This window comes from Micropterus salmoides, unplaced genomic scaffold (genome assembly GCF_014851395.1).
Source record: "Micropterus salmoides isolate LMB-PRFRI ecotype aquatic unplaced genomic scaffold, ASM1485139v1 Ms_hic_scaffold_4, whole genome shotgun sequence".
NCBI lineage: Eukaryota > Metazoa > Chordata > Actinopteri > Centrarchiformes > Centrarchidae > Micropterus > Micropterus salmoides.
In genome coordinates, this window is record NW_024043372.1 from 38,005,822 (window position 1) to 38,032,241 (window position 26,420).

General features: G+C 42.1%; 1 protein-coding gene across 3 annotated transcripts in view; it reads left to right on the forward strand.

Moving 5' to 3' along the window:
• The window catches only part of iqsec1b (IQ motif and Sec7 domain ArfGEF 1b), a 220,914-nt gene that overhangs the window by 163,424 nt on the left and 31,070 nt on the right, over positions 1 to 26,420 (forward strand). Inside the window, exon 1 of one of the 3 annotated variants that reach the window (XM_038696643.1) lies at positions 15,830 to 15,947. The exons of the other annotated variants lie outside the window; for them this stretch is intronic. Within the exon in view, the coding sequence (XP_038552571.1) occupies positions 15,871 to 15,947 (77 nt within the window). The 5' untranslated portion in view covers positions 15,830 to 15,870. Of the gene's footprint in view, positions 1 to 15,829; positions 15,948 to 26,420 lie in introns of those variants that run through there. 3 annotated transcript variants of the gene reach the window in all.

A 26,420-nucleotide genomic window follows, 5' to 3' on the forward strand; every position in this document is an offset into this window, starting at 1 on the left:
GCATTTGCCCGGTATGCCAGATTGCCAGTCCACCGCTAGTATAAACTATAAACACAACAGTGAGTTATCACCTTATCACCACCTCACTTTAGCTTTATGCACATGTGACTGAAGGTGGCCTCTCTCTGGCAACATGTGCAAACATCCCCTCAACCACCACAATATAAAGGTTCTGATTCTCCAGATCAGTGAGAAGAGCACAGACAAAAACATTTTACAGACCTAAGGCCTTTCACAGTGTTCTTGTTGACACTGACAGATCGACCCTTTGATACGCTCCTCTCTGAGTGAGAGAAGACGGTAGTGTCGTCTGCCTGCAGTACATTCCTAAAGACAGGAGTCATACCTCAGTAATTCTGCTCTCCTCTGACCCTCTACTCTGTTTTTTCTCCCAGCCAATGCTTGACTACATACCAACCCCATCTGCGTCTGTGTGTGAGACAGTGGTTCTGCCCCACTATTCACTATCTGTAGGGATTTTTTAACCTGCTTTGCTGGAGCTGTTTTGTAATAAATTCTCTTTAAAGAGCCTGGCTTTACAGCAGAGGCTGATGCTGCTCGGTTTGAACTCTTAGCAGACTGTGAGCGTGCAGGCCCTTTAAAAAAGGTTTGCCAGTGAAACGGTAGAGGCCAGGGAACATGATCTGGTTCCTACTGCAAGCCAAAAGAGTACAGGGTATTATTTATTTAACTCCGGGACTCAGACTGCAGTTGAAGCTGCCAGTGTGAGGTGACCTACGTGTCTGTTTGTCTGCATCTTGTGCTCCTGGCCTCCCACAGGAGAGGAAGTACAAAATCTCTGCTGAACTTGACAACAAATCGCCTCAACGACTATCCCAGCCCTGTACAGCTTCCTGGCAAATGAGCAAACGCAGCAGATCAGAGCTGGCGGTTTGTCTACGAGCAGGGGTCTGGTGTGTCATAGCCAGATCTACTCCGGGATACCGTCTTCTATTGTGAAGTAGGGCTAACCTGGCCTCCCAACAAGGCTGTGCTTTAAAGGTAAAGTCATTTCTGCTCACCACTCCAGCAGGGAGTGGAATTAGAGGTCCGGTGCGCCTTGTGTGAACAGAACAGAGCAGTCGGTCAGCTGTCGGCAGGCCGCTCTCTGTACTGTAGCTGGTGAAGTGGCTCTCCTGCTCTGCTGCAGGCAAACACAGCAGTGCGGGGAGAGCTGAAGATGTATGGTGAGTGTGGGTCTGATTCACTGGTGGTCAGCGGGACAGGTTATGCAAGGAAAGACAGATATTATTAGACCTTTACTGGCTTGTGCTCTAAAATCATGTGAACGACTTTTAATACGTGCTGAGAAATGCATGCTGCGTTCTTTCATGCTCTATGTTGGGACATCTATAAGTGAACCTGGCATCTGTTTTCAATTGATTACAAGGTCACTTTATTTTAGCTGCCATTCCTCAGCAATTTCACACTTTGGGTCTTTAGTCTGTGAGGAATTCTTTTCATCTTGATCAGGCTTGTCAGCTCTGGTCTTGTAATGGAAAAGCTCATTTACCTTGAGCATGTGTCTTTACAGTGATGGACACAAGCAGGTCAGGCAACTGGTGGTTCCAGAAAAGTTCCATTGTATCAGAGATTTTATTTGTCAGTGTCTCTCTTTGCATCATCTGCTGCTGTATGAATGTATCTTACTTTTAGAGAATTTGAACACCAAGAAGATACCATAAGCTCTGCAGAATGTAGTGCTTCAGTGTTGCTTGTTGTTTGACTCTTTTGCCAGTATTGTAATTAGCTGTTATAAATATTGCAGCCTTGCAGTGTCTAATCCACCTGTAATTTGATTCGAGTTCTCCTACGGACTCCCTGTAGGTTTATAGTGTGCTTATTTGTTTACAGCAAATTTCTATAAATGTGTGACATGGTGTAACTTACAGCACTCAACACTGTACTTTCTGCAGGATCAGGAGATTGAGCCATAATGTTTCGGTTAGACAGAAATATTATCTCCATTTATTGCTCTCAATACATGCTTGGATGGAAATGTAATGGATTTAAATTGCCATAATGATGAATAAATGTCACCTTAATAACTTAGATGTCATTGTAGCTCAGGCAACTGCTGCCCCCTGAGTCCTTTTAATCACTGTCAGGTGCTATAATTGGCCCTGTCCTAGCATCAGTGGTGACCCGTGGCTTGGTCAATAATGACCAGACAGTGGCGGGGTGGTCAGGGGTGTAGTCGCCACCTGGGGTCCTCCTCCATTTTTTATGCATTACAATGAGGCAGAGCTCATCCAACATTAATGGCTACAGCGGCCCTGAGCACGGATCATTCTTTCTCAGCCAGGCTCCTTGGTCCAGGGAGTACCTCCAGCCCGGCCCTGGCTGCCCAGTTAGGTGCATTGAAGCCTGACTTCACCCTGACTTTGATAACAGCAATGTGCCACCTGCTAATGGCACTCTGACGGATTAGAGACACAGCAGTGCTCTCACAGGAAACTGCAACCGCTTAAAATCTAAGCTACTGGCCATATTCACCATGACCTTTCTCTTCCGAAGTGCTTCTCCCAGTATGGCATCAGAAAGTCCATTATTTTCTCTTCAGGAAGAGTTCAGCCTCCATCTTTGTAAATTCAGAAAGGATTGCTAAAATTCCACTTAACAGCTGGAGGTAGCACTCACCAGATTGTGGCTGTGTGTATGCATAACTAACCCAAAACACAACATGTGAATGCCGCGTGAATGGGGGTTTTATCACCGTGTCACCAGAACAGAGCATGCACTGCTGCAAACATCTGGCTGGTCACATATGTAATTCCTCAAAACATCATTGTTTGACTCATATCACAGATGAGTTTAGGGAAGGAAACATGAGATGGTGTTTTTCTTATTTAAAATGATTTAGAAAGTCTCTGTCTTTATTTTAAAATCCAAATAACGTGTCGTAGCTTTTAAAATATATTTTTTTATAGCATTTGTATACCGATCATCCACAAAATACGTGTGGTTGTAAAAAATGCTTTCTAAAGATTTTTCCAAAGACAAAACATATAACAAGTTTACCAAATACAGCCAAACCAAATTCCTTTAGAGGGGACTTTTTTTTTTACCTTACTTTTGTTCATATAAAGAAAATAAAAGATACTTCAAGACCAACGTCAAGGGGGGCTAATGGTTCCTGGAACACCTCCTGCTACTCGCCCACACCCTTTGGCCAAGCATTCTGGGAAAATATCCATCAGTTGCAGTATTGATCTACAGTCAATAGCCAGCAGATGAACATTACTGTTTCTACTGCTGGAGGAAAGGCATGTTGTTAGTGGTGATTTTCAATTTTAAATAAAAGGTGACGAGGCTGCTGGGATAGGGACCCGGTCACCGAGGTAAACTCCTGTATGTTTACAATACTAACAGCTTCCAGGTTGCGTCTAACCAGTTAATTCTAGGCACAGGTCTGACAGAAAGCACTTTAATTAGGTATCAGTACAGTAATTATAGTTCTTTATAAACTTTACTTCTTATTTCCTTGTTCTCCTCCTACTGTCCCTCCTCCATCCCACCGTCCTTTAACGCCTCTCTCCAACTTTAATTCTTTTTCTCTCCCTTGCCTCCTCCTCTTCCTCCTCTTCTATCATTCCTGGCTGAAGTCTGCAATCAATTAGTACGAGAGAGGCCCAATCAATTCCTGCTCATTTGCAATTCCTCCCCGTTAAACACTTTCCTTTATTACCAATGTCATAATTAATGCAGAGGAGATTGAGAGGACTCAGAAGGAGGAAGTTGGCTGGGGAAGAATTTGTGTGTGTGTGTGTGTGTGTGTGTGTTAGTTAGTATCTGCTCCCTGCCTTTATCACCTCCTTCTAATCCAGACAGCCGTCATCCAGTACACACAACACCACCACTAAATCATATGTGTGTGATACACAAATACAGCAAAAATGTCATTGATGCTTTGCAGTCATGTTAAAGTGAGGACATGACAGTAAGGTCTCCAACTAAAACATGTACTTATATTTTAGGATGTGGTGCATCCTTGTGAATAATCAATTTAGATCTAAAATAAACTGTTCAAAATATGTCTTTCCAAAAACAAAAGTGGCCTCTTGGCTCAACTTGCCACATATGAGGGGTAACTGAGCCAAGGTAGAGGGTAAGTTGAACCACAGGCTCTCGGGGACATCAATGTCAATTTATTGTGCAAACTCAACGGCAGTTCCCAACATTCAATTGCACTTAGATAGTGAAACACTGTAGCTATGTCTCCTGTTGTTTCATATCAGTGTATTGCATTAAAGCCATCCTGTTTATAGTCATGTCCCGTGCCACCTGATGTATGGACTTCCCAATTTTGTCCCACTGCTCTGAGGATTTAAAGCCTTTCTGTCTTCCATTTATAGAAGCATGACATGATGATTTCTGGTCTAAAATGCATAATGTCACATCATTTCGGGTGATGAATAAGAATGCAATGTAAAATGACTGGCTCACCAAGCTGGCTCAAATGACCCCGTCCCTGCCATTTTAACAATATTGTGTCATCCAGCAGTTCAAGAGTAACATTATGCTAACAGTAGAGCCTCATATTGTAACTTCGTAAAGCACTAACACATGCGTACCATTTTCTCAAACCTGTCTGTAATGGTTCAGACACAAGAATCAGGAGCCCTTAACATAAAAAATAACTAAATATGCTTATCACTTATTCCATGGGCCTCTCTCCATCACAGCGTGAGTAAAATGGATGACTCTTCATCAACGATCAACTCCTTCAGCATTGTACATAGTCATCATCCCAACCTTTGTTAAAGCACGGGGAGCATCCACAGTCTGCCTAACATAGGGGTTAACTGGTGATTGCCCCTCACCAAATTACTTCGCTTCCTCTTAAAATGCAGTGATGCCTCTGCAGATACTGAGAAAGTCCTGATAGCCAATTGAGCTAGCAGAGGAGAAAGTACACAGCTGTGTGGAAGCTCATTTTATGAGCAGTAACATGAGATGGCAGTGTGACTGGGGGCAGGTGGTGGACCATGGTAATTACTGGGCAGTGCTGCTGCACAGTCAGTGGTCCCCACACACCAATCTGTCTTCTCTGCCCTAATGAAAAGCCTTTTAACATCTGATGGGCTTTTAACGTCACTGTGATATGAGAGGCTGGGACGACAGCCCTGTATGCAGATATATATTTGCTTTTGGAGAGCTGTGTGATCCAGGTGTGGATAATTGCGCTGGAGGTGCTGTAATGTTTTCACAAGTGTGTGTTTGCATGTTTATGGGCCATTTTGTGGGTGCGTTCCTTTCTTGTCTCCATTTCAGCCTACAGAGGTGTCTGTTTGATGGATTGTGCAGATAAAGTATTTGATGACGCAGGAGAGATGAGGTCTATTAGAAATTCATAGCAGATTATACTCACAACTGCAATGATAATGGACATCAGGGACATAATGGCTGTCGCTGGTTTCCTTCACAGGTCATTGTGATATCTTGTGCTTTATTTAAAATGACTTTACCCTGCTCATTCTCTCTTTCACTTCCGCCTTGAAAACAACAATTCCTCACAGAGCTGCTAACAGTCACATTGTTGTGATTCTCCTTCACGCCGGCTTTCATCTGATCCCCTCTCTCCAGTAACAGTGACAGGAGCAGCTCAGTAGAATTGAGCTCTCATACTGTATCAATACGAGTTCTGGAGACTTGCTCCATCAAAACAATTCTTTGACTTTTTTCATTGATTCCTCAGCTTTGCAGTTTCTCAGTTTTTCACTGCTCGAAAATAAAGTTATCACAAATGTCAATCAGCCAGTCATGGTATTTTTCACTGCAGACAGCACATTTGAAAGATGTTTTGCAATGAAATTCATTGGAAGTGTAGAAGTATTCTCGGTGAAGTGGTCAAAAACTATCTTGTGTTTTAGTGTGACATGGCACGCTATGAAGCTGTCTAATATCTGACTGTACAAGCTTGTCATTTTTTTAAGGTCTAAAAGAAGTTATGTTGAATGTTTTCAGAGCTTCTGGTAAACTGCTCAGTGATGCTCATCCGGCTTTATCTGTGCTGAAGTCTGACATGTGCTGGGTGAAATGTGTTGTAAATAAACACCAGCTGTTCTGGTTGGTTCTGTATGTTTTTTTAAGTGGAAATAGAAGCCATTTACAGCTATTTTTGTGGTTTGGTTATATTTACTATATTAGTATTTACGTTTCAGACCACTTTTTGATGGTCTTGGTCTCGTCTCGGTCTTGACCGCATGAGGACTTGGGATTTTATTTGAAGACACAACTTTGGGAATATCAATAAATTGCTTTTGCATTATTCGATTTGTTAACATCCTAGCTTTGGTTGGAAGTAAAACATATTGCTTCAAATGCAACCAAAAACCCTAATTAATGACTGTCCCCCCTCCCTGCGATGTTTACGCTGATTTCAGCTCTTAGTGTTTGTGTGTGGGCGTTTTAATGGGAATGCGGATTTCTCAGATCAATTTGAGAAGTACCTGTGATCTCGTTCCACATTTTATTGTGTGTCATGCAATGCGGAGAACTGGTCTTGGTCTCAGCCCCTAAAAGTCTTGGTCTTGTCTCGGTCTCGATAAACTCAGGTCTTGGTATTGACTTGGTCTCGGTTTGGGCGGTCTTGACTACAACACTATATTTTGATACCAAATAACACATATCTCACCTACAACCTAGGAAGGAGATGTCATTTCCAGCTATGTAGATAGGAAATGGAGTTGGGAACCTTTCAGTTTTTTTCAGCAAACTCAAATGTAATGGTGAGAGGCAATAACTGTAGATAGCATGACATCAGTACCATCAAGCAGGCCCACCATTAGGAATTATGAACAGGGGGACAACTTTTTTTTCCTCATCAACGCCCACTCCAGCACCACCTCCGCTCACCCACCCTTAGTTCTAATACAAACACGGGCAATTTAAAAGAAGCTCTTGGACATTAGCTTTGTTGTGACACAGATGGAGTCCCTAACGACCATTTCCAAATTCTCATCCAGGCCATGCTCGCATATATATTCAATTACTCAGTATGATTATAGGACAAAAATTCAATAGAGTTTTTTTTTTTTTCTTTCAGATTAGACTGACAGTTATGTTCATCCTTTTAACTTAAAACAAGACAAGGAGAGAGAAAAATGCCCTTCAACGCTTGAGTGATTAGAGAAAAGTAAAATCAAAAATTTAAGAAATTACTGCATAAATCATAAAATCAAATTATGAGTGAACAACTAAATATACCTCATCTGTCAAATTCAATCTTGAGAACTAGATTAATCAAAGTATTGGTCAAATTATGTGCAAAACTGAAATACTGTATGGAGTATAAGGCTTTCTTATGTATAGATTATTGTATTGTAACCATATTTGCAACTGTTTCCTATGACTTGGGATGTGCTGCTCACTAGTGTTTACTAGGTCAATTTTCTTGAGGTTGCTACAGGGGAACCTGTGGGTGTTACTAATAATCTTTGTTAATACAAAGGGAAACACAATCAAGGTATAATACAATATAATGCAGTAAAGCTCTCAGGCATTCTGTGTTGCTTTTAGACACGTTTCTCCTGTAGATAAACCTTCACAAGGTTACAAGGTAGTTTATTTGTCTTTTTACAACACAAGGTTGTAGAACCAAACCGAACTTTATAGTCCCTTCATGCTACACACACAGAAATTGGATTAATATATTAATATTTGAATACACGTTAAATATGTGTTATATTATCTCATGTAATATAATCTCTGCTGAGTCAGCACACATTAGTTTCCCCTCCTCTTTTGTCTTTGTTTGGGGAAGTAACCTCTTTAAATATGTTCTCTCCTCAATGATAAATTAATTTATAAACTCCTGGATTTTAATAGCTCCTGTGTTTCAGCAGCTTTTCTGCTCATGTTCAAAACTTTCTGCACATTTAGAATCTCTCCAACATATGTCTTCTCTGACATGTTCATGAAAAAGTCACAATATTGCAAGAATAACATCATCATTTAATGAGAATTTATTATATTTTTAAAGTCTACCTGCCCTACAATCTGCTGTGCATAAGCCTGCGTTGTTGCTCTGCTGATTTCAGACCGTCTGCTAGGATGAGAGGAGGAGGTGGATAAACAAAACTTACTGAAAACACTTCTGAGTCTCTCGCCCCGAGTCCATATTGTCAGTTTTACATTTGTTTTTCACTGTGTGACAAAATTGATGTGTAGCGTGAGAGCATGTGAAAATTGTCAGATGCGTGAGTCTCACACTCAACGCGTGAGAGTTGGCAGCTCTGTTGCAAACATTACTTAAAGGTAAAGCTTTACTAGTCTGCCTAACTGTTCGCTCCTCACCTTCGCCTGTCAGACTTAGGCTGCATGCTGCTTCTTAACACACACTTTGGCCAGAAATTTGGCCATTGCGTCCCTATCATTTTAGTTTTCTCTGTGTGTTTTGGCTTTTCTTTTTCTGGGCCCCTGACAGGCTGCGGTGTTCACTTAATGCTACTCGCTTTACATATGCGGGTCCTGCACATCTGCACCTGCACACCATTTTCACAATAACTGCGGGGGGTGGGTTTTCAGAAGTATGAAATATGTTTTAATCATAATAATACATGTATTTATTATGTAAATACATCTAGAAAGTTTGGTTATTCATATAAGACAGTAAATAAAGTGCATATGCCTTGGGCCGGGGTCATCTGTATCCTTTGACCCCGCCTGATGGTGGGCCTGCCATCAAGTCAGATGCAGCAAAAAATACAAGCAGTATTGTATATGGATGTAAAACAGAAAGTTAGCACAAAATCTTACTTATATACACAGGAAAACTGGACAACAGCAAATACAGCAGGTCAAAGCTGAACCAGGAAGTCAGATAGTTTCAACTGACAAGAGATAATTCATTCACCTTTGCTTCCTCTTCCAAATAAGTTTGGTTAACTTGGGGGTTTGTTTAAATCCTGTCTGACTTTCCCCATCGGACCTCTTTTTAACAATGTTGCCATGGTCCCAGATCTCAGCATTTAACTTGGTGAGCACTAATATGAAAGATGGCAAACCTCTGCAATAAGACCCAGGTTGGAATAAACTAGATTTATCCTTCAAGTGATGCTTCATGTCTGACCCATGAGGTGACACTCAGCAGCCTGACAGCAGGATGTGGCCAACGTCTCTCTGCACAAGACAGTAAACACTCATTAAATCCAACTCTGCCTGTGCACACAAACATCTGCCGTCTGTTGCCGCTGTGAGTCAGTGGACCCGATCCAGCACGTACTGTAGTCATCCGCATCTCTCAGAGTAGGCACCATGGCATGCCAGCTCTTTGTACTCCATGCTTCACTGCTCGCCATGCCAGCTTTCCCTGGCTCGTCTGGTACCAACACAAGCACACCCGCTCCTGAAGTGAAAGAGGGCTGCCTTGTGATAGGGGCTGAGCCCTGGATCCAGCGCAGAGCCTGCTGTGCAGCACACATATGAGAGAGCATATGCTCTCTCATATGTGTGCTGCACAGCTTAAACGTTTTGACAAAAGCCCAGGCATAGCAGAGAAGGGCTCTCGTCTTCTCCCCACGGAGGCTTCCCGGCCTGACATCACAGGCTTCGATCTGTCTCGGATCCGCCTCAGCTTCTTGTTTCTGCAGAGCTGCTGCCTGAACCTGTACAGGGCATGCAGAGGTGTTCTTCTGGGGAAGCAACGATTTATTTCTATTGCTGCCAGAGTGATTACATCAACCTGCTGTGTGTGAAGCATCTCCTGATGCTGAAACACACTGTCTTCTGAGATTTGGTTAGCCACTATCAGCCTGAGCGGCTTTCGTCTTTGAACAATTAAACTTGACTCAATTAGTGGCCGCTGTTTCATGAGACGTCTGTTTTTAGAACAGTTGTTACACATTACATCTGGACACCTTTAGTGATATGACAGGCTGTCAGGAGATTTGCTTTCTCACTCCGGCTATTTCTCTCACTGGCGTTGGTACTGACGTGGTGTCAGAAGTAGTGCCAACACAACACCAAGCCTCTGGGCTGCGGGCTGCTCTAATGAGCTCCCCTGAGTGGTTAGCAGGCTGATGAAGATGGCCCGTCCTCTCTCCTCCCCCTCACTCAGCGTGCCCAGCTCTAATTGGTGGGAGAAGAAAGAGAGACTTCAGAATTACAGGAGACAATGTTTTGGTCAAAAGAGAGAGAGAAAAAATTTATTTCTGCATCATCTGAATGCAAGCCTTTTCACCCCAATTATAATTTCTAGCATGGGCCTGAGGAGAAGGACATGTGTGAAGTGAGAGGTGTCAGGTGTTCTTTTTGAAAGATATCTACTGGTTTTTTACCTAATGCAGATCATATTGTTGGCTCTGAATATCAGAGTGCTCTTCATGCTCCCGAGCTCTAAAGGGTTTAAAGACTGGAATAATGACACCCTCTACTGGTCATATAGCATCACAGCCAGAAAAAAACTAAAACTGTAACAACCAGAGATGCATCTGAAAAGCAACTATCTTATGATCCCATTTTTTAATACGCTACTGCAAGTGTGATATATATAATATTTGTACTTGTGAAGGAACAACAAGCAAAACACATTTTAAGTGGAGGTGGGGCTTTAAACTGGTTGTTGGAGATGAGGGACAAAGTCCTTTATCTGGATAAAGTTTAGGTGTGCAGCACCCATTGTTTTAAGTTTGAATCTCAAATGGCATGGGGGGGGGGGTTGTGTTCCAGAGGTGAGAAAGAATTTTACAAGCATGTACAGATGGTTTGACAAGTTACGAGATATATGTTATGTTCACAGTTTGCTTTTGGAACCTGCTCACAGACGGTGCTCGCAAGCACTATGTGCTGCCTAGGTAAGCTTCTGGAAGCCAATCAGAAGAAAGTGGGTTTTTAGTAAGGGAGACCTTAAAGGGACATTAGCTGGAAATGAGCATAATAGGTCCCCTGTAATGTGGTTCCTGAAATGATTTGTCCATTGTCAGGCTTCTTGTCAAATGCAGTAAAGTTTCTTCAATCAGACAAAAAACTATAAAAGTATGTGAATGCTTTTTTCGTTATATTTAGCAAATAACATTATAATGAAAAAGGTTTTTGTGCCCATAAGTTTAACCAAAAACCCATTTAGAAATGAGACTACATATCTGTGGTTTTTCAATAATCCTAAAAATTATTTTTAGTGATAAAGAACTGAGAATGAGATGATGCTGCATTTACAGCTCTGACCACCAATCAAAAGGTAAAATCAGGCAAAATTAAGTAAACAATGCAAGACGCACCTTTTTGCTGCCTTAGCTTGATTTATGTTTAATAACAGCTTTATATTAGAATAACAATGATGCATAGTCATCAGTAAATGTTCTTCTATTAAGCTCCTTAGTACATTTGTATAAATGCCTCCAGTAGAAAATTACACCATCACATACACTAATGTAGGCCTTATATCGCTACTTTTTACTGAAACTAGCTTTTGAATTTTCACTGTCACTCTTTGTCTTTCTAAAATAAGCTAAGTTTCATTCATTCACCATTTCTCTCAGACCAAACATGGAGCTTCTTTTTCACACAGAGACCTATTAACCACAGTCTGATATGTTGATTAGATGTTAGAAGTGTCGTCTGAGTGTGTACTTTATTTGAGGTTGACTTGAATTGACCCCGCGGAGGAATTTTCCGCTCTAATGCTTTGCCAAACTGTAGCGATGATGATGTTCAAGGAGGAATGCAGCATCTCAAAAAGTGTTATATCCTGTAAATATCCTGTAAAAATCCTATATAAATATCCTGTAAGAATTTCCTGAAGAATGTTCAGGATTTTTTGTATCTTCAAAAAAAAAAAAAACATTTTGGAAATGCCACCGCTTTAAAATCAGAAGTATAAATTACATCTTTTTATTCCTATCCACCTTTCAAAAATGTAAAGGGCCAAAACCTTCCTCTGGCACTCTGGTCAGGTTTTGTTTGAGTCCATCTGCACAGCATTAACACCCTCACACACTGCTTCATGTTGCAGTGTGTGAAACTGTGCTGCTGATCCCTGCTGTCACAAGCTGTCCTGCTTTCAGAGGCTTATGGATAACAGGTAGCAAGCTCCTTTATCCTCATTAGCATCATTACGTTATGACGTGCCTCCAGCTATTGTTGTCTTTGTCTGTCTCCAGCCCTTCCTCACTCAGTGTCCCTTGTTTTTCTGCCCTTCCCTGCCTCTGACTTTGCATTTGTGGAAGCTAAAGAATGTATATGTCATTGAATTAGTAAGAGAGCGGTGCAGAAGTGGTAGAGGAAATATGTGAGTTTCCCACATTGTATCCTTGTCCCACTGGAAGTGCTGCAACCCCCAAAACTAGCATTAAGATGTGTTAAGCAAGATGCTTCATTTCAGTTTGTTGGTGCAGTCCACCAAAGTCAAATTACTAGTCATGGGGAGCACTAGTACTAATACTACTTAACTACATAGTTGTATGATAACTATTGTGGTTCAGCAGAACACCCTGAACCACTGCTTTCTATGTAAACCTTCAAACCACCTAAAAGTCTGCGTGTCTCGACCTCTGCTCAAAGTCCCCCCAAAATCTTGGAAGTGAAAAATAAATCACCGAAACGCCCCTTTAAAACACTATATAACAGGAACCCGTTGCGTCCTGTGGTGTCCGAACAATAATGCTGCGATGATGTGTTGCGGACCAGCTGCTAGAGTCAAATGCACATATGTTATACACCACAGTCCTCAAACTGATTTACACGTCTTGAAGACGGGAACTAACACCAGAAAACAAATAAAGCCAAGATTTTTATGTTAATGCTGTTAAACCTTTTTTGACAGTGGATGCGGTTTGCAGTGGATGCGGTTTGCAAATGTCATCCACTGATGAAGGCCATGATATGTGGCTGAAAGCCTGGCGACAACAAAGTGGGCCTCTGTCAAACTATTATTTCCACAATCAGTAAAATGTTTAATCTCATGTAAAAAACTGTTACTAATTGAGTCCGATTTTATATAAGCCCTTTCAAGCCTTTTGGCTAGAATTAAGTTTTAATAACTTATTTTATATTCAAACTAAATAAGGAAGATTGTAAAATAAAAAAATACTTATACTTATACGTATACTGTAATACTTACAACAATACAATTTGATAAAATAATCTTGAGAAGAATGAATAAATCTGCATTATATGTTTGCAGAGTGAGATCATCTGAAACTACCGGTCGCTAGAGCAAAAGACTTGATATAAACAGCTTATAAAAATGGTATTTTTCACAGCACAGGGACCAGTGAGGAAAGCTTTTATCAGCAGCAATGTTTTTATAGCCAAAGCTGAACTTGAGCTAAACGGGGACACCACCTGTCAGAAGGAGCCATTAGTGGGAAATCCCATTACCAGTAATCCTACATGCAGAGTGGCAAGAGCGCAGCAACGAGTCTCCACTCTCTCCCTCTGTCTCGGTTTGTCCCTCCTGGCACCGGAGACAGTCGTGCTACACCATCAGTCGTCGTGGCGACAGGCTCGTGAGTGCCAGGGTTATAAGGGGGCACGACCCCTGGCAAACTTCCTCCCTGGTGGATAGAGAGGCTCGCTCAGGAAATTAATGCCGCTCCATGCCAGCTGCAGTTTACAGTCACAACAGTAAGTCTTATCCTCGGAGGTCCTGCCTTTCCTCACATAGAATGCTATTCTCTGTGTGTTCTTGGTTTTCAGCCAGTTTGACAGTTTAAACAATGTGTAGGATCACAACATGACATTGTTTTATCAAAGAAGAAGCTTAGACCTTCACTTCAACGCTGTGCTGCTGTATTGTTGTAGCTATAGGAGCCATGTAGACCTCTATGTCAACACAGCCACAATACTTGTTTGGTGCCGAGCAACGTGTCTGTAGTCCTGAAAATCAAAAACTACCAAAAGTTGCCATTGATTGTCTGGTTAGATTGGTAATCATATACCCTAGAAGTTTTTGTTTGGACTCTTGGATTGTCTGGACTGTTGCTGCTGTCTCTCGGTCGTGCCGCTTTGCTCTGTACAACATAAGGAAAATCACCTCACTCAGTACGCCACCCAGCTTCTGGTACAGGCCTTAGAAATGGTTCAGAACGCAGCAGCACGTCTGGTTTTTGATCAGCCCAAAAGGACTCATGTCACTCCATTACTCAGTGACCTCCACTGGCTCCCCGTGGCATCCAGAATCAGGTTCAAGTCACTAATGCTGCATACAGAGTGACTACTGGGTCTGCACCATCTACCTAAACTCCATAATACAAATTTATGTTCCTTCTCGGCCGCTACGCTCCTCCAACGAACGCCGCCTGGCTCTGCCATCCCTTCACACACAAAGCAATCCCAGTGTCTGTGACACCACGATGGTGTAACGAGCTACCTCACGCCATCAGAGCAGGGGCGTCCCTCTCTAACTTCAAGAAGCTCTTGAAAACTCATCTCTTCTGAGAACACTTCCTCTTATAACACCTCTAACTCCTAACCTCTAACATGCACTTCCTGTACTCTTCTACTTCTATCCCCTACAATGATCTTGTATTGATTGCACTTTTTTGTTTTGATTGCACTTTTTGTTAACTCTTACTTCCTTCCCTAGGTATTTTACCCCATTGATGTGATATGTGCTATGAGCTCTTTCTATTATTTATTGCTGCTCTTACTAGTATGTATTGTCAGTTGTAGAGCTCGTGCTGTATTTGATGCTCTGTTGATGCTTGTATGTTGTTCCTCAAATGTAAGTCGCTTTGGATAAAAGCGTCTGCCAAATGAGTAAATGTAAATGTAATAATATTTAAGATTGTAGTGTGGATCAAAGTGGTGAGCCAGCCAACTGACAGACAGTACTGTCCTTACAGCCATGCTGTTTGCAGGGCTAAAAAGATTTCTCATAGTGAGGCATCACCAAAGTATCATTGTTGTATTTGGTACCAAATTAACCAGCAAGGTTTAGTGGGAGTTATAACTCTTCAAAGAAGGCCTTTTTGGAGGAAAGAAAAGCAGAAACTAAACCTTTTGTCAAAAGCACGATTGATTTTTGTTCCGTTGTTTAGCCCTACAGCTGACATGATAACTTCTTACATTGTGAACTCTGAGGTCGGCACTGTCAAGATGGTTTGCGTATCAAACTTCGCTAAATTCGATTCAATTGATTTTGGTCCAAAAAGGTCATATTGTCCTTATTCCATCAAAAACATCTTACTGAGGCAGAACTTAGTGTGGATGTTTGGGCCTGAGTCCTTGAAGAGGTCTTAGACTCCTGATTTATATCACAATAGTATTTGATCTACGCAAAGTTAGAGAGCTGAACTTCAACAGTTTGACCTAAAATATTTTTTAAGTCATCTCTCTTACTGGCAGTCCTGTCAAACTAATTACAGTCGCCACCATTTGTGCTTAAAATCTAAAATGTCTGAAAGAATCAGTCCTCTGCTATCTGATGGTTGGACTTTTATGGAAGAAGAAAAGTAAATCTTTTCACAGCAGTCTGATTTTTGTCTGCGCTGGTGCTTGTTTGTCATAATTTACCCTCCTTTTTATTTTACACTTCACTGTCAAAGAAGTCTGAGCATTTTCACTGCAATCAAACTCAAAAGCAGCTCATCTCCTTAATTAGCACACCTTCACCAGTCTGTGAAATGGCTGAACTAAAAGCGTGCACACTTTTGGGTTTCAGTGACTGTGTTGTGAGTCTTGGGTGCAGAAACCAGCCTTGACCTTGCAGCACTGCTGGCAGAGGCAAGGACTCGCCGGGCTGCATCAGGCCGGACACAACTCCGGCGAGAGGGAGGGGAGGCGGAGAGAGAGAGTGGAGAGGGGAGGGGCCGAGAGAGTCGTCTGGAGAGAGTGACAGAGGGGAGGCAGAGAGCGGCTCAGAGCACGGGAGGCAGATGGAGAGAGGGTGGAGAGGGCCCGAGCCGTCTCTCTCGAAGCTGGAGGTGAATGTGTAAGGATGGTCCCTCGATTTCATCCTGCCAGCGTCGACTGTGTCCCGGGCTGCTCACTGTCTCTCTCTGCCGGTAGGGCTGCGGCTTTCACTTATCATGTTTCTGCTCTTTTGTTTCTGTTTTCCTAATGTCATCTACCTACATGTTCTGCTTTTGGCATGTGGGCTTGTATGTGTCCTGTGTGAGGTGAGAATAGGAGAGGAGAGTGGTGCAGGCTGCATACACTCTGTTTACACCCGCCGCCCAGGCAGGTGTCTGGCAGAGATGACTGCAGCAGCTGCACTGACATGTCCCCCACCACCCTCCCCCCTCCACCCATTCCCTCTTCCCTTCTTTCCCCTGTAGTCTGATGTCATGGCAGCTGATGCTGGAGGACACCCATGGCTTGCTGCAAACTAGAGCTGAAGGGACGTTTCAACTTCTCAGACAGTGCCTGGACTGTTGTTGTTGTCCTTTCTGTCCCGACCCCCCCTCCCCTCCCTGTCACCCCCTCTCTTCTCCAGTCATGCAGAGGCTGTTGTGTCATCCAAGCAGCTTTGCAGACCTTGGATTGGCATTGATTGTTGTCTTTTTTGCTGCATCCTGGCTCCTTGTGCTTTTTTGCTGAGCACAGGACGGCTGTGTGATGAATCCCTATTGATCCTTTAAACAGACCCAGGAATAGTTCAGTACATCAGGCCTCTGTCTGCTGACCTAGACAACATTCCACTTACAAAGTGGATGGGCTCCTGTGCCATACTCCCCATTACTGCAAATGAGATGAAAGGTCACTAGCAGTCACTCCTCCGCCTTACAGCATTTCTCTTCATCGCATATATCTTAATACAGTTTAATAGGTTTTAGCAAAGCGCACATTAATTCATCAATGATGAGTTTGGGGCTCCGGCCCACGGCGCAGGATTATGTATGACTTGTGTGATCTTGGTGGATATAATTCCATCTCAGAGGCCATATCTGTTTTTTCAGTTCTTGGTTTTTATCCTCAGGGGCAGAATTTTCAGGTTGGGTAGATTATGCAGCATTAAGCTGCTTCCTATCAGATAATTCTACAATGATGAAATCCACTGTGGTTAAGAATTAAAATGGGCTGAGCTCTGCTGTTGTTGTTTTGTGCTCACGATAATTCATGTGTAGTTTACTGAATGTTCCTTTTTAATTATTTTAGATTCCGTATGTCATAGCTGTCAGGAAGGAGGAAAGTAGTTTCCTTGTCCAACATTTACCAAAATGTTTCGTTCCTGCTTTGAATCTGCAACTCCGTTGTTGTCAGCAAAACAAACCTGATGATGCAAAAAGTGTTCAGAGGGGATAACACATCCAAATCTCTGCTGGAGGAGCATTTTCCACCAGTAAAGTGCACTGAAGCATTTAGGCTGTTTAATGCAAAATACATCTGCATGTGTTAAATAAATCATGGGCCCATCAGAGGAGTTTTCAGGAGCAGTTTTCAGACGCAGCGTTCAGAGCAGGCGAGAGGGAGCCAGGAAGCTGTGACAAGCGTCTGATGAGTCATCTCGCATTCTGTTTCAAAGGCGGTAGGTAAAGCCCAGCCAGCTGGACAGAGGCTTGCTCTGTTGGCCCGTCATTCATTATCACACCAAGGAGACTCCGCTCCAGGATAATGATTCTGACTGCAGTTTGCTGAGATCGACTGCAATCCAAATCTAAGACACAGACTCATTGGTTTTAATCTTCTGAGCAGTTGTCATTCTCTTTGGAGAAATGAATTTGAAACAGAAACTGCTAGAATGATGTCTTATTTCACATATGCTCAGTGTAGGTGGATAATCCAGTGCTCACATTTGTTTGAAGAATTCACTGAATATGAGCATTAGTACAGGCCTAATTTTCTCTAGCATGAGGAATAGCTGCTATCACATGTAACAACATCTACTGCTGTCTACCCATAACACCTCGCGTTTTGTATTTGTTTTCTGTCTGTGGACTGATTACATTCTCATTCCTAACAAAGTGACACAGTCCTCAACAAAAGCATTGTTTGTTTGTTGAAAAGCTTAAAACTGATTTAACAGGTGACCTCTTGTGACCGTGTGAATAATGACTTTCACACTACTTAATGAGAAAGTAGCATGAGGTTGTTAGCACCCTGTCGCGCCAAACAGTGGCATTCATTTGGACTTCCTTGTGAAGTAGGCTGGGTGTGGAAGCTTGGTGATGTAGTGAAGGCTTGTGGGAAGTGTGTGGCAAGTACTGGTTTTGTTCTTGGAAAAACGCTGTTGCTTCTCTTTCAACAGATTTGGGCTATATCAAATTGGCTGGACTGATACAGCTAATTAGGGTTGGGTGTCAAACCTTCATATTTTGAGTACTGGTCAAAATGGTGTCTGTTGTCCCTGGTCTTGGCAAATAACAAGTAATAAAGTTGGCATTGAATGTCTGGTCAGATTGACAGATTGATTGGTCAGATCTTTCTTATTAAATAAATCTTATTCTTTGAGTAAAATTACACAGTAAGTCTAATTTAATCATGCATGTGTGACAACATTTACCATTAAATAACTTTGTTAAATGTATAAATACATGCTTATATTTCCAAAGTACTGTAAGGTCTTGAAAAAGTATTGTTTTTGTATTGGTACCAAACCTCACTGGCAATACTAACAAAAAAACACAAATGCTACCCAGCCATACAACTATTATAATAGTTTGCCGTAAACTGCTGCAAACAATCCTCCGATTCTTCCTCAAGCTAATTTTCAAAATGTGGATATTGAAATAAACTGCGATTGTTTAGTTTACAGTAGGAAAAATGAACACACTACGTAGTCAGTGACTGCAAACCGTTTTAACATTTAGCCATGCAGTCTTGAGGACTGTAGCATTTTTTTCATCTGACCAAATGAACTGCACTAAACGCACCAGATGTGAGCGTGATTATTGAGCCAGTATAGGACATGCCACACAGACACCATCCTCTGCCTCTCTCTTCCCATGACAAGATGCATGGTTCAGCCATTGTGCGATGCGGATTACAATCTGTTTGTGCATGGCCAGCATTGGCCCACTGGGTCTCTGGGATTGGTGTCAACAAGTTGCTATAAGGCTCGGTAACATGTGGCAGGGAAAAGCTGCAGGGATTATTCTGCTGGTGCTCACTCTGTCTCTTCCAATTATTAACACAATTACTGTCAGCAGATATAACAGGCATTCTGGAGATTGTGGACAATGGTGTGTCATATTGTTTTAGTTTGTTACCTACACGTCAGCAAAAACACCACACCAGAGGATGTTAGGCTACATCTTTTAAACATTTAAATTTTACAAAATGGAGTTTTAAAGCAAATGATCTCCGTCCACACCAGCTCTTTAGCTGCATATCAGAACTTATCTCCGTCTATATTAAAACGACTGAATACACATATCAAGTGGCCTTTGACATACACTGGGAAGGCACGTGCTGGTGTAAACAGTAAGAATATTGTCACACACGGGAATACAAAGCGGCTGTGCCGGAGGAAAACAAACTGGAAATTGTTGCAAAGCAAATACAGCTTCATGCACAGCACAGGTGGTGAAGTGTAATTGCACAGTACAAAATATTTTAATAAAAATACCAACAAATACGCTTTCAGTAGATTCATGTTTGCTTTGCATGAGTTATAAGACCCAATCAGATCGCCAAATCTGAGTGTCTGGGTCATTGTTTTTCGTCTGTCCGCACTAAAACACAACCACAGAGTTTTAAAACAAAAACATGGTTTGCAGTGTTTTCAAACTTCTTCGTTTTAGGTATTTGGATTTGCCTTTTTAATCTGGAAAGGAGGTGCAAACGTACCAAAAGGACTGTGTTTTTTAAAACGAAAATGAATTAGTGTAGATTTAGCCTTAGTTTTAGCTGTAGTGAACATTAGACTACAAGTTTCTTCCTTAAACCACAGTTTATACTTAACAGAGAAATCATTTGAAACTCACCTTTTGTATGTGTAATTTCAGTCTGTAGAGGCTGGTGGAGATTATTTTAACCTCAGATAGAAGCCACTTACAGGATCATAGCTAATAGCAGCTCTCACTGTAGCATTTGCAGTTGAGGCAAATTTGTGCTGCTACAGAACTGAATCACCTTTAGGTCTTTACTGACAAAACCCCCCAGATGTGTTCCATATGTACACATACATCAAAATATGTAAAAATGTAACAAACACAATGCACAGAAGATAGATTAACCTTAATTTTGTGACTGTGATTGGCATCATCAAATGGAATGCATTGAAACAAATTCAGTTTACTCTGGTTCATTTGTGCACGTAAATTACAAGAGTGCTGTGAAAGCCTACCATTCGATTAACAGGTACTTGAGTTGAGGTGCCTTGTTGGCCGAGGGGATTAAGGCACTGACTGAATTGCAGTGATCGCCGGACCTATGTCGCATGGATTTGCTATCCGTCTCTCCTTATTTCATATTATCTCTCTGTTGTTGACCAAGAAAAAGAAATAGTTGCTTGATTTGGGTTATATTTTCTCATTGTTTATCAGTGAAATATTTCCTGTGTTTTCAAATGCGTCTCTTTAACAACATAGCTTAAAGTATGTCACATCTTAGAGGTATGGCGCACATTGTATTAGAAACAAGGAGTCGTGTGGTAGAGGCCAGTGTTTGTAGCAAGAAGGCCTGTCGAGAGTGTGGCTTAACTGCTGCCTTTTCCATATGTTCCTACAGAGGGAAACCACTTCCAGAGTTTAAGGTGATCATTTTCCAAGCACTGGAATGTGAAGAGAAGGGATGCACCCCAGGATGTACCTCTGGAAACCCGAGTGGCTGATTAGAGTTGTTTGGATTTTATAATGAGCAAAGAACTGCTTCTTTCTGGACGTGTTCCTGTCAAATAGATGAGTTAGATTTGCGATGAGTGGGTTTACTACACCAAGTCAATCCAGGCTAACTCACACCTGCAGATAAGAATACAAAATGGGCTTGAAAGAAAGGAGAAATGTTTTTGCTGTGTAATCCCTACCCAACTGGCACCCAAGCATGTTGAACAACAACAGGAATTATTGGCAAAGTGAGGTCTTTACTATTTAAACAGTTAATGTCACTACATTCCTGTGAGTGGGTACTGAATTGCAGTTACAACATGGATTTTCTTTTGAAGATGATGCCGTTGATAAGATTGTAATCTTTTAGAGGAAGTACTTTCCAACACAATTGCAGGTTAAAATGTAGATGTTTAATAGTGGTTTACAGTACTGACTACAGTTGTCTCGATTTTGTCTGGGGGTGCGCCCCACAGTGTCAGACTAGCACTACAAAAGCTTGTCACATCCAAGAACTGCCCCACATTGAAATCAGCTTTAAATTGTTGTATGGTCATTTTTAAGAAATACGTTTTTGAATTCCATTGAAGAATGGCTGTCAGATTTAAATGGCTACAGTTCAGTAACATTCCATTCAGGTGATAATCTCTTTCCATGTTATACAGGTAACCTCGGGGAAGGGAAGGAGACACGGTAGGGAGGGGTGGCTTTACCTGGCAGTTACGTCAACACAGCAGGCCCAGTCAGGCTGTTGGCAGGTATTCAGTGGCCACATTCATGCCCCCAGGACACAGGAACTATGTAAAAAAACATCTCACATCTTGGGAGTCTGGCTGAGATACCAGCTAAAGTCTATAAAAACAGAGGTCCAGTTGTCACCAGTGCTAACCAGTCCACTCTCTCCACCTCCCACTGCCGAACTCACACTGACACGTGGGGCTCACCTCTCCAAAAAGCTGTTGACAAATGGTTAAATAGAAGCCCTCAAATGTAGTTTCTGGAATGGAGTACAGAAATGTTCCTTCCTGTGATATATTGTGCTGTTCACATTCTCATCCTTAAAAACAATTACCAGTCCTTCCTCTTCATGACATCCATATTTTTTTAGCTTGGGGAAATAACTTCTGCTGACTGCTCAAACCATATTTCACTGGAATGGAAACTTTCTGAGATTTTACTGTTCATCCTAGACAGAAAAGAAACTGATCCTTCCATCCATGCTGAGGTTGTGTATTAGGTCTTTCAGGGTTACTCACTGCACTGACACATGGACAGAGCAGGTTAAAGGGCACATAAAGGGTAACTATTTTTATTTTTTTTATTTTGTTTTACATATTTTGGGGTCTAAATGACTAATGGGTAGAATCGCCTCAGCCAGCTGCTGCAAAACGGGCTGCACTGGCTGCAACATAACATGCTGATGCAATCTGCTGGACCAATACCAAAATCTTTTCTACCTATTACTCATTTTGACTCCATAATTTTAAAATAGGTTTAAAACTTTGGAATTACCCTTTAAATTTGTCGATAAGGCACGTACTGTACATGTCATGCATTTAATAATCATCAGAGTCATTGTCAGGCAAATGAAGTAGAATTATTTAGCTTATCTTTCTTGAAAAACAGCAAACACGTCTTTCACACCCTGTTACATTAGATAATATAATGTTCTTCCTTGGTAATTTATTTTGGTAACACACCAGCATGACTTGCATAATCGAACACCACCCTAATTGTCTGCTCAGATCTCAGAAGGTAACACAGGACTGGGTTTTCACACCTGTCCCATCCTGCTCGAATTGACTTTTTTTCCTGTCCTGTCTCAGTCCCGTGATGAATTGTGAAATTGGGAAATTTCAGCCTCTGTCGGATTTGTCATGTTTTGGAGGGCCCCTCTGTCTGGAGATATGTAGAGGAAGTACAAGTTCAAAAGGTTATCAGAAGTCACATCAGAAGAGGAAGTGTTTAGCGGGAAGAAAAGGGATCTCTAGGGGCAGGAAGAGTCAACCAGGGGTCTCTTCATCACAAGGTCTCAGTGCTAAGGATATATTAAGACACATAGTAAGCATCTTCCTATTCAGCATGTCCAGCATGTGTGTCTTTATAAGAACTAATGTTTTTTCTCTCAGTTACCCTAATTGGCAGTGTATACAGATGTTGGTATGCATGAGGAATTCTTTGGACCTGACTGTGTTGCTCATAAAGATGAATATTAACAGTTCTGCCAGAGAGGACACGAAATGCTTGGCAACATAGATCGCAAAATGCAAATGCAACAATTTGATGTCGCTGAGCACCATTTAGCTCTGTGTGGTCTCCACCAGCTCTGGAGAAAGATATCTGGCTCTTTAGCTGCTAGATGAGCCAATGTTCTTCACTAGCTAGTCGCAGACTTTGTCTGTTTGGAGCTAGGCAAGTAGTACAGTGGAGCTTTTTTCACTGAACATAGCTGCCTGCTGATGAAAGTAGTGTAAATACATCAAATTGTAAATGTACTGGACTATTTATTATATTCTAGTGTATGCCTTGGACCAATTTAATATAATGTTGAGTTTAAGTAATGTACGGGACTAGCTTTTTGTAGAATAGACCATGCTAGTAACCAGCAGAGTTAAAACGGAGAAAGCGTGCTTCGTTTTCCTCAGTCTCAGTACTTTTAGTGTATTCAAGGTGGAAGAAACATAATATACTTTTGTGGCTCACTCTACTAGGTCTATCACATGTTCTCATCCCTCATTGTCTCATGAACACTGAGCTATATTTGCTCCTTCAGTATTTAACTATAACTCCACTGAACTACTTCCTCATTTCTAAGTTCACCCAGGGTGTCAACTGGTATGAAGAGAGGGGAGCTGTAGTATTAGACTGGTAATGTGATAGCATGTTTTGCAGTAAATGAATAACGAGAAGTAGAGTGTCAGATGAATAACTGTAACTGATGTGATGATCTGGTAAAGATAATTACAGGAAAAAACAGCATAGAGTTTCAGTTTTAGGAGAGTGCGATTGCAAGCCCAAAATAATCCCCAATCAGCCAGGGTAATCAAGTGTGTCACACCAGGCTGCCACTCCCTTCCCCTGACAGGCAAGCATACACAGCCTACACAACACCGTCACGCAACCTGTCTTCCATTTCAGCCTCACAGCTCTCCTTGGCAGAGGTGAGAACTCTAGCAGGAGGGCAGGGGTACATGCAGGAAAGAGAAAGGCAGCCTTTATTGCAGATGCCAACATCAACAGCACCCAGAGCCAGCGAGTAGACAGAGGTGCTGCTGTTGTTCAGTAGTCTCAGTGTGTGCTCTACAACACAGAAAAGGGACGGGACAGGAGCTGGCAGAGGAAAGCCAGGCAGGGTGGTGCCTACCAGCCACACTAAATAGAACCAGAAAATCCATCAGTGTGCTCTGCTGTCTGCTGCCTGTCTGGACATCTTTCTGGAATTCAAAGTTTACATCTCCAGGCAGGTTTTGCTAGGTTGAGACAGGCCTGGAGTCAGCTTCTGTACAGTGAAGGTACGTTCATGTCCGTCATCCTGGCTTAAATCTTTCTGTGGGTCAATTTGTTTTTTAAACCTCTAGCATCTCTGTTCTCTCCTTCATTTCAGTGGTTTACTGTAGAGTTGTAACACAGGATGACTTTTCTTTTTTCTATTTCTTTATTTTCTTCCTGTCTCTGGGGAAAGTCCTGTTAGGCCTGAACCAGATGGATATGGGCTCTTGCCCTTGTGGTAGACAATAGATGATGTTTTGTCAGTCTCGTGCCTCGCAGCAGAGGATGTACAGCTGCTCCTCCTGCGCTCCCAATCCTCTCCCCCATTTGGATGAAATGCCCTTGAAAGCAGCGGGGGCAGCAGGCGGATTCATAGCCTGTCATGACCACTCAGCTAGGATCTCAGACTGCATAATTTTGCCCTGATGGTCCTGCTCAGAGCGGACGGCGGAGGGTACTGCACATCAGTCACTTTGGCAGCCAACTCTGTGCCAGTGATGAGCAATGGATGGCAGGAAAGAGCTGTAAAGGAAAACAGAGGAGGTGGGGGGGACCTGTGGTTACGTAGCAAATTCAGCCTTCTGTCATTTCTCTCTTCTTCACCTCTGGCCTGGTCAACGCTCCATATACTTAATATGCTGTTGGTGGTGTTTTTAGGTAGAATTTAAGAGCTACTCTGGTACCTTCGTCAAACATTTAATTAAATATTGACTTGTATAAACATTCACTGGTTTCACCAAATTACTTTTGCTAAGTGTAATTTAATTTGAACTCTAGAGGGTGTAAATGTGTAGACTGTAAGAGCTACAAGAAGAAGAAAAAAGTTGGAACAGAGGGACAGTTTCTTCATGAGTGAATGGAATATTCAGGGGAATGAAAACTTGGCAGCATCAAACTTCTCCACCCGACCTGGAATTAATCCCATTTCACGCAAATAGGTTGGCCACCTGGTGCCAGGCACAACCGATTTCACATACAGGCCAAAGGCAGACACTAAGCCAATGTATTGAGTCAGGTCCGGGTATTTTTGTTCATCGCTGCCCCAGACCCCCCAGACCCCCCACACCCTTGGACCCTGCAACTCCTGCAAATGTGCAGAAGTCCCAACAATGCTGTCCAACAAACAATAACAACTGGAAGTGAGCACCACCACTTCAGCCTCTCGATGACAGTCACTCAGCAGTTTGAGTTGTGAGTTTCATTCTTGAGCTTAGAAACAGCAGTTGACAAAACAACATGAACTGTAAGTAGAGGTTTAAACATCTACAAATCAATCTGTTGATGAAAGCTATGTGATAGTCAAAAGCTCCAATAGTGGGTATATTTTGAGTTGAAACTGTTTATTCAAAAATATATTTTAACTTCTGCTGTAAAATCAGGTGTCACCAGATAAACACAGTGACCCAAATATGACAATTTAACTTCCAAAACTGCTTAAGTGTTGTTAGGAATGTGAAAAACGCATGTGTTGAAATTGATATATAGCAGCTTCTTGTGCCTGGAAAGTTCAGTGCAGTTAAAGGGCAGGAAAGGAGTAACACAGTGGACTCTCACTGTCAGCCATTCAAACCAAACAGGTAAATGATGATAAGCACGCAGTCCATCATGTTTAGCTAAAATGATGGGGCATGGAATCAGATTTGTTTCAGACTGACCACTGCACCCAGAGTCTGTAGCCTGTTGGGATGCCAGTACACCAAACTCTGTCTAGTTAATGAGCTAAATGTGTTAGTTTTGATCAAAGATTAGTAACATCCTGTGCAAAGAACAAGCGTGACGATGATGGTGGTATTTTTAGTCTTCATATCATGAAGTATGTGTTTTTCACAGATGCAGAAAGCTGCTCTCTTAAGGTTAACTTGCCTCACCTTTTCCATTCCCCTCTGTGTTTTCGTGTTTTGTCTTCTCCTCCTTCACACATAGCCGGTGTCCAGCCATTCTCAGACACAGTCTGAGCACGCTGAGCCGGGCTGCTCATAGGAATAGCAAAATGTTTAGGAATACTAATGAAGCACCAGCGCCGCAGGCCTACGTCACTGCGAGGCTCTGATCTGTTTTCATTGCAAACTCAACATGTCAGGATCTGTTGTGTGTCCTGTGAGAAACAAAGGCACATCTCGCCTGCACATGACAAGGATGAAGAGGTGTCTGTGAACGTCAGCTTCTGCTTCACTGAATGTTATCTAGTATTACTTGGTAAGCTAAAATAGATTGTTAGGGAGTTTTTTATGGACAAAGTCTCGGGTAGCTGGACTTCCTGAGCCGGCCCATGATGCAGTGTCA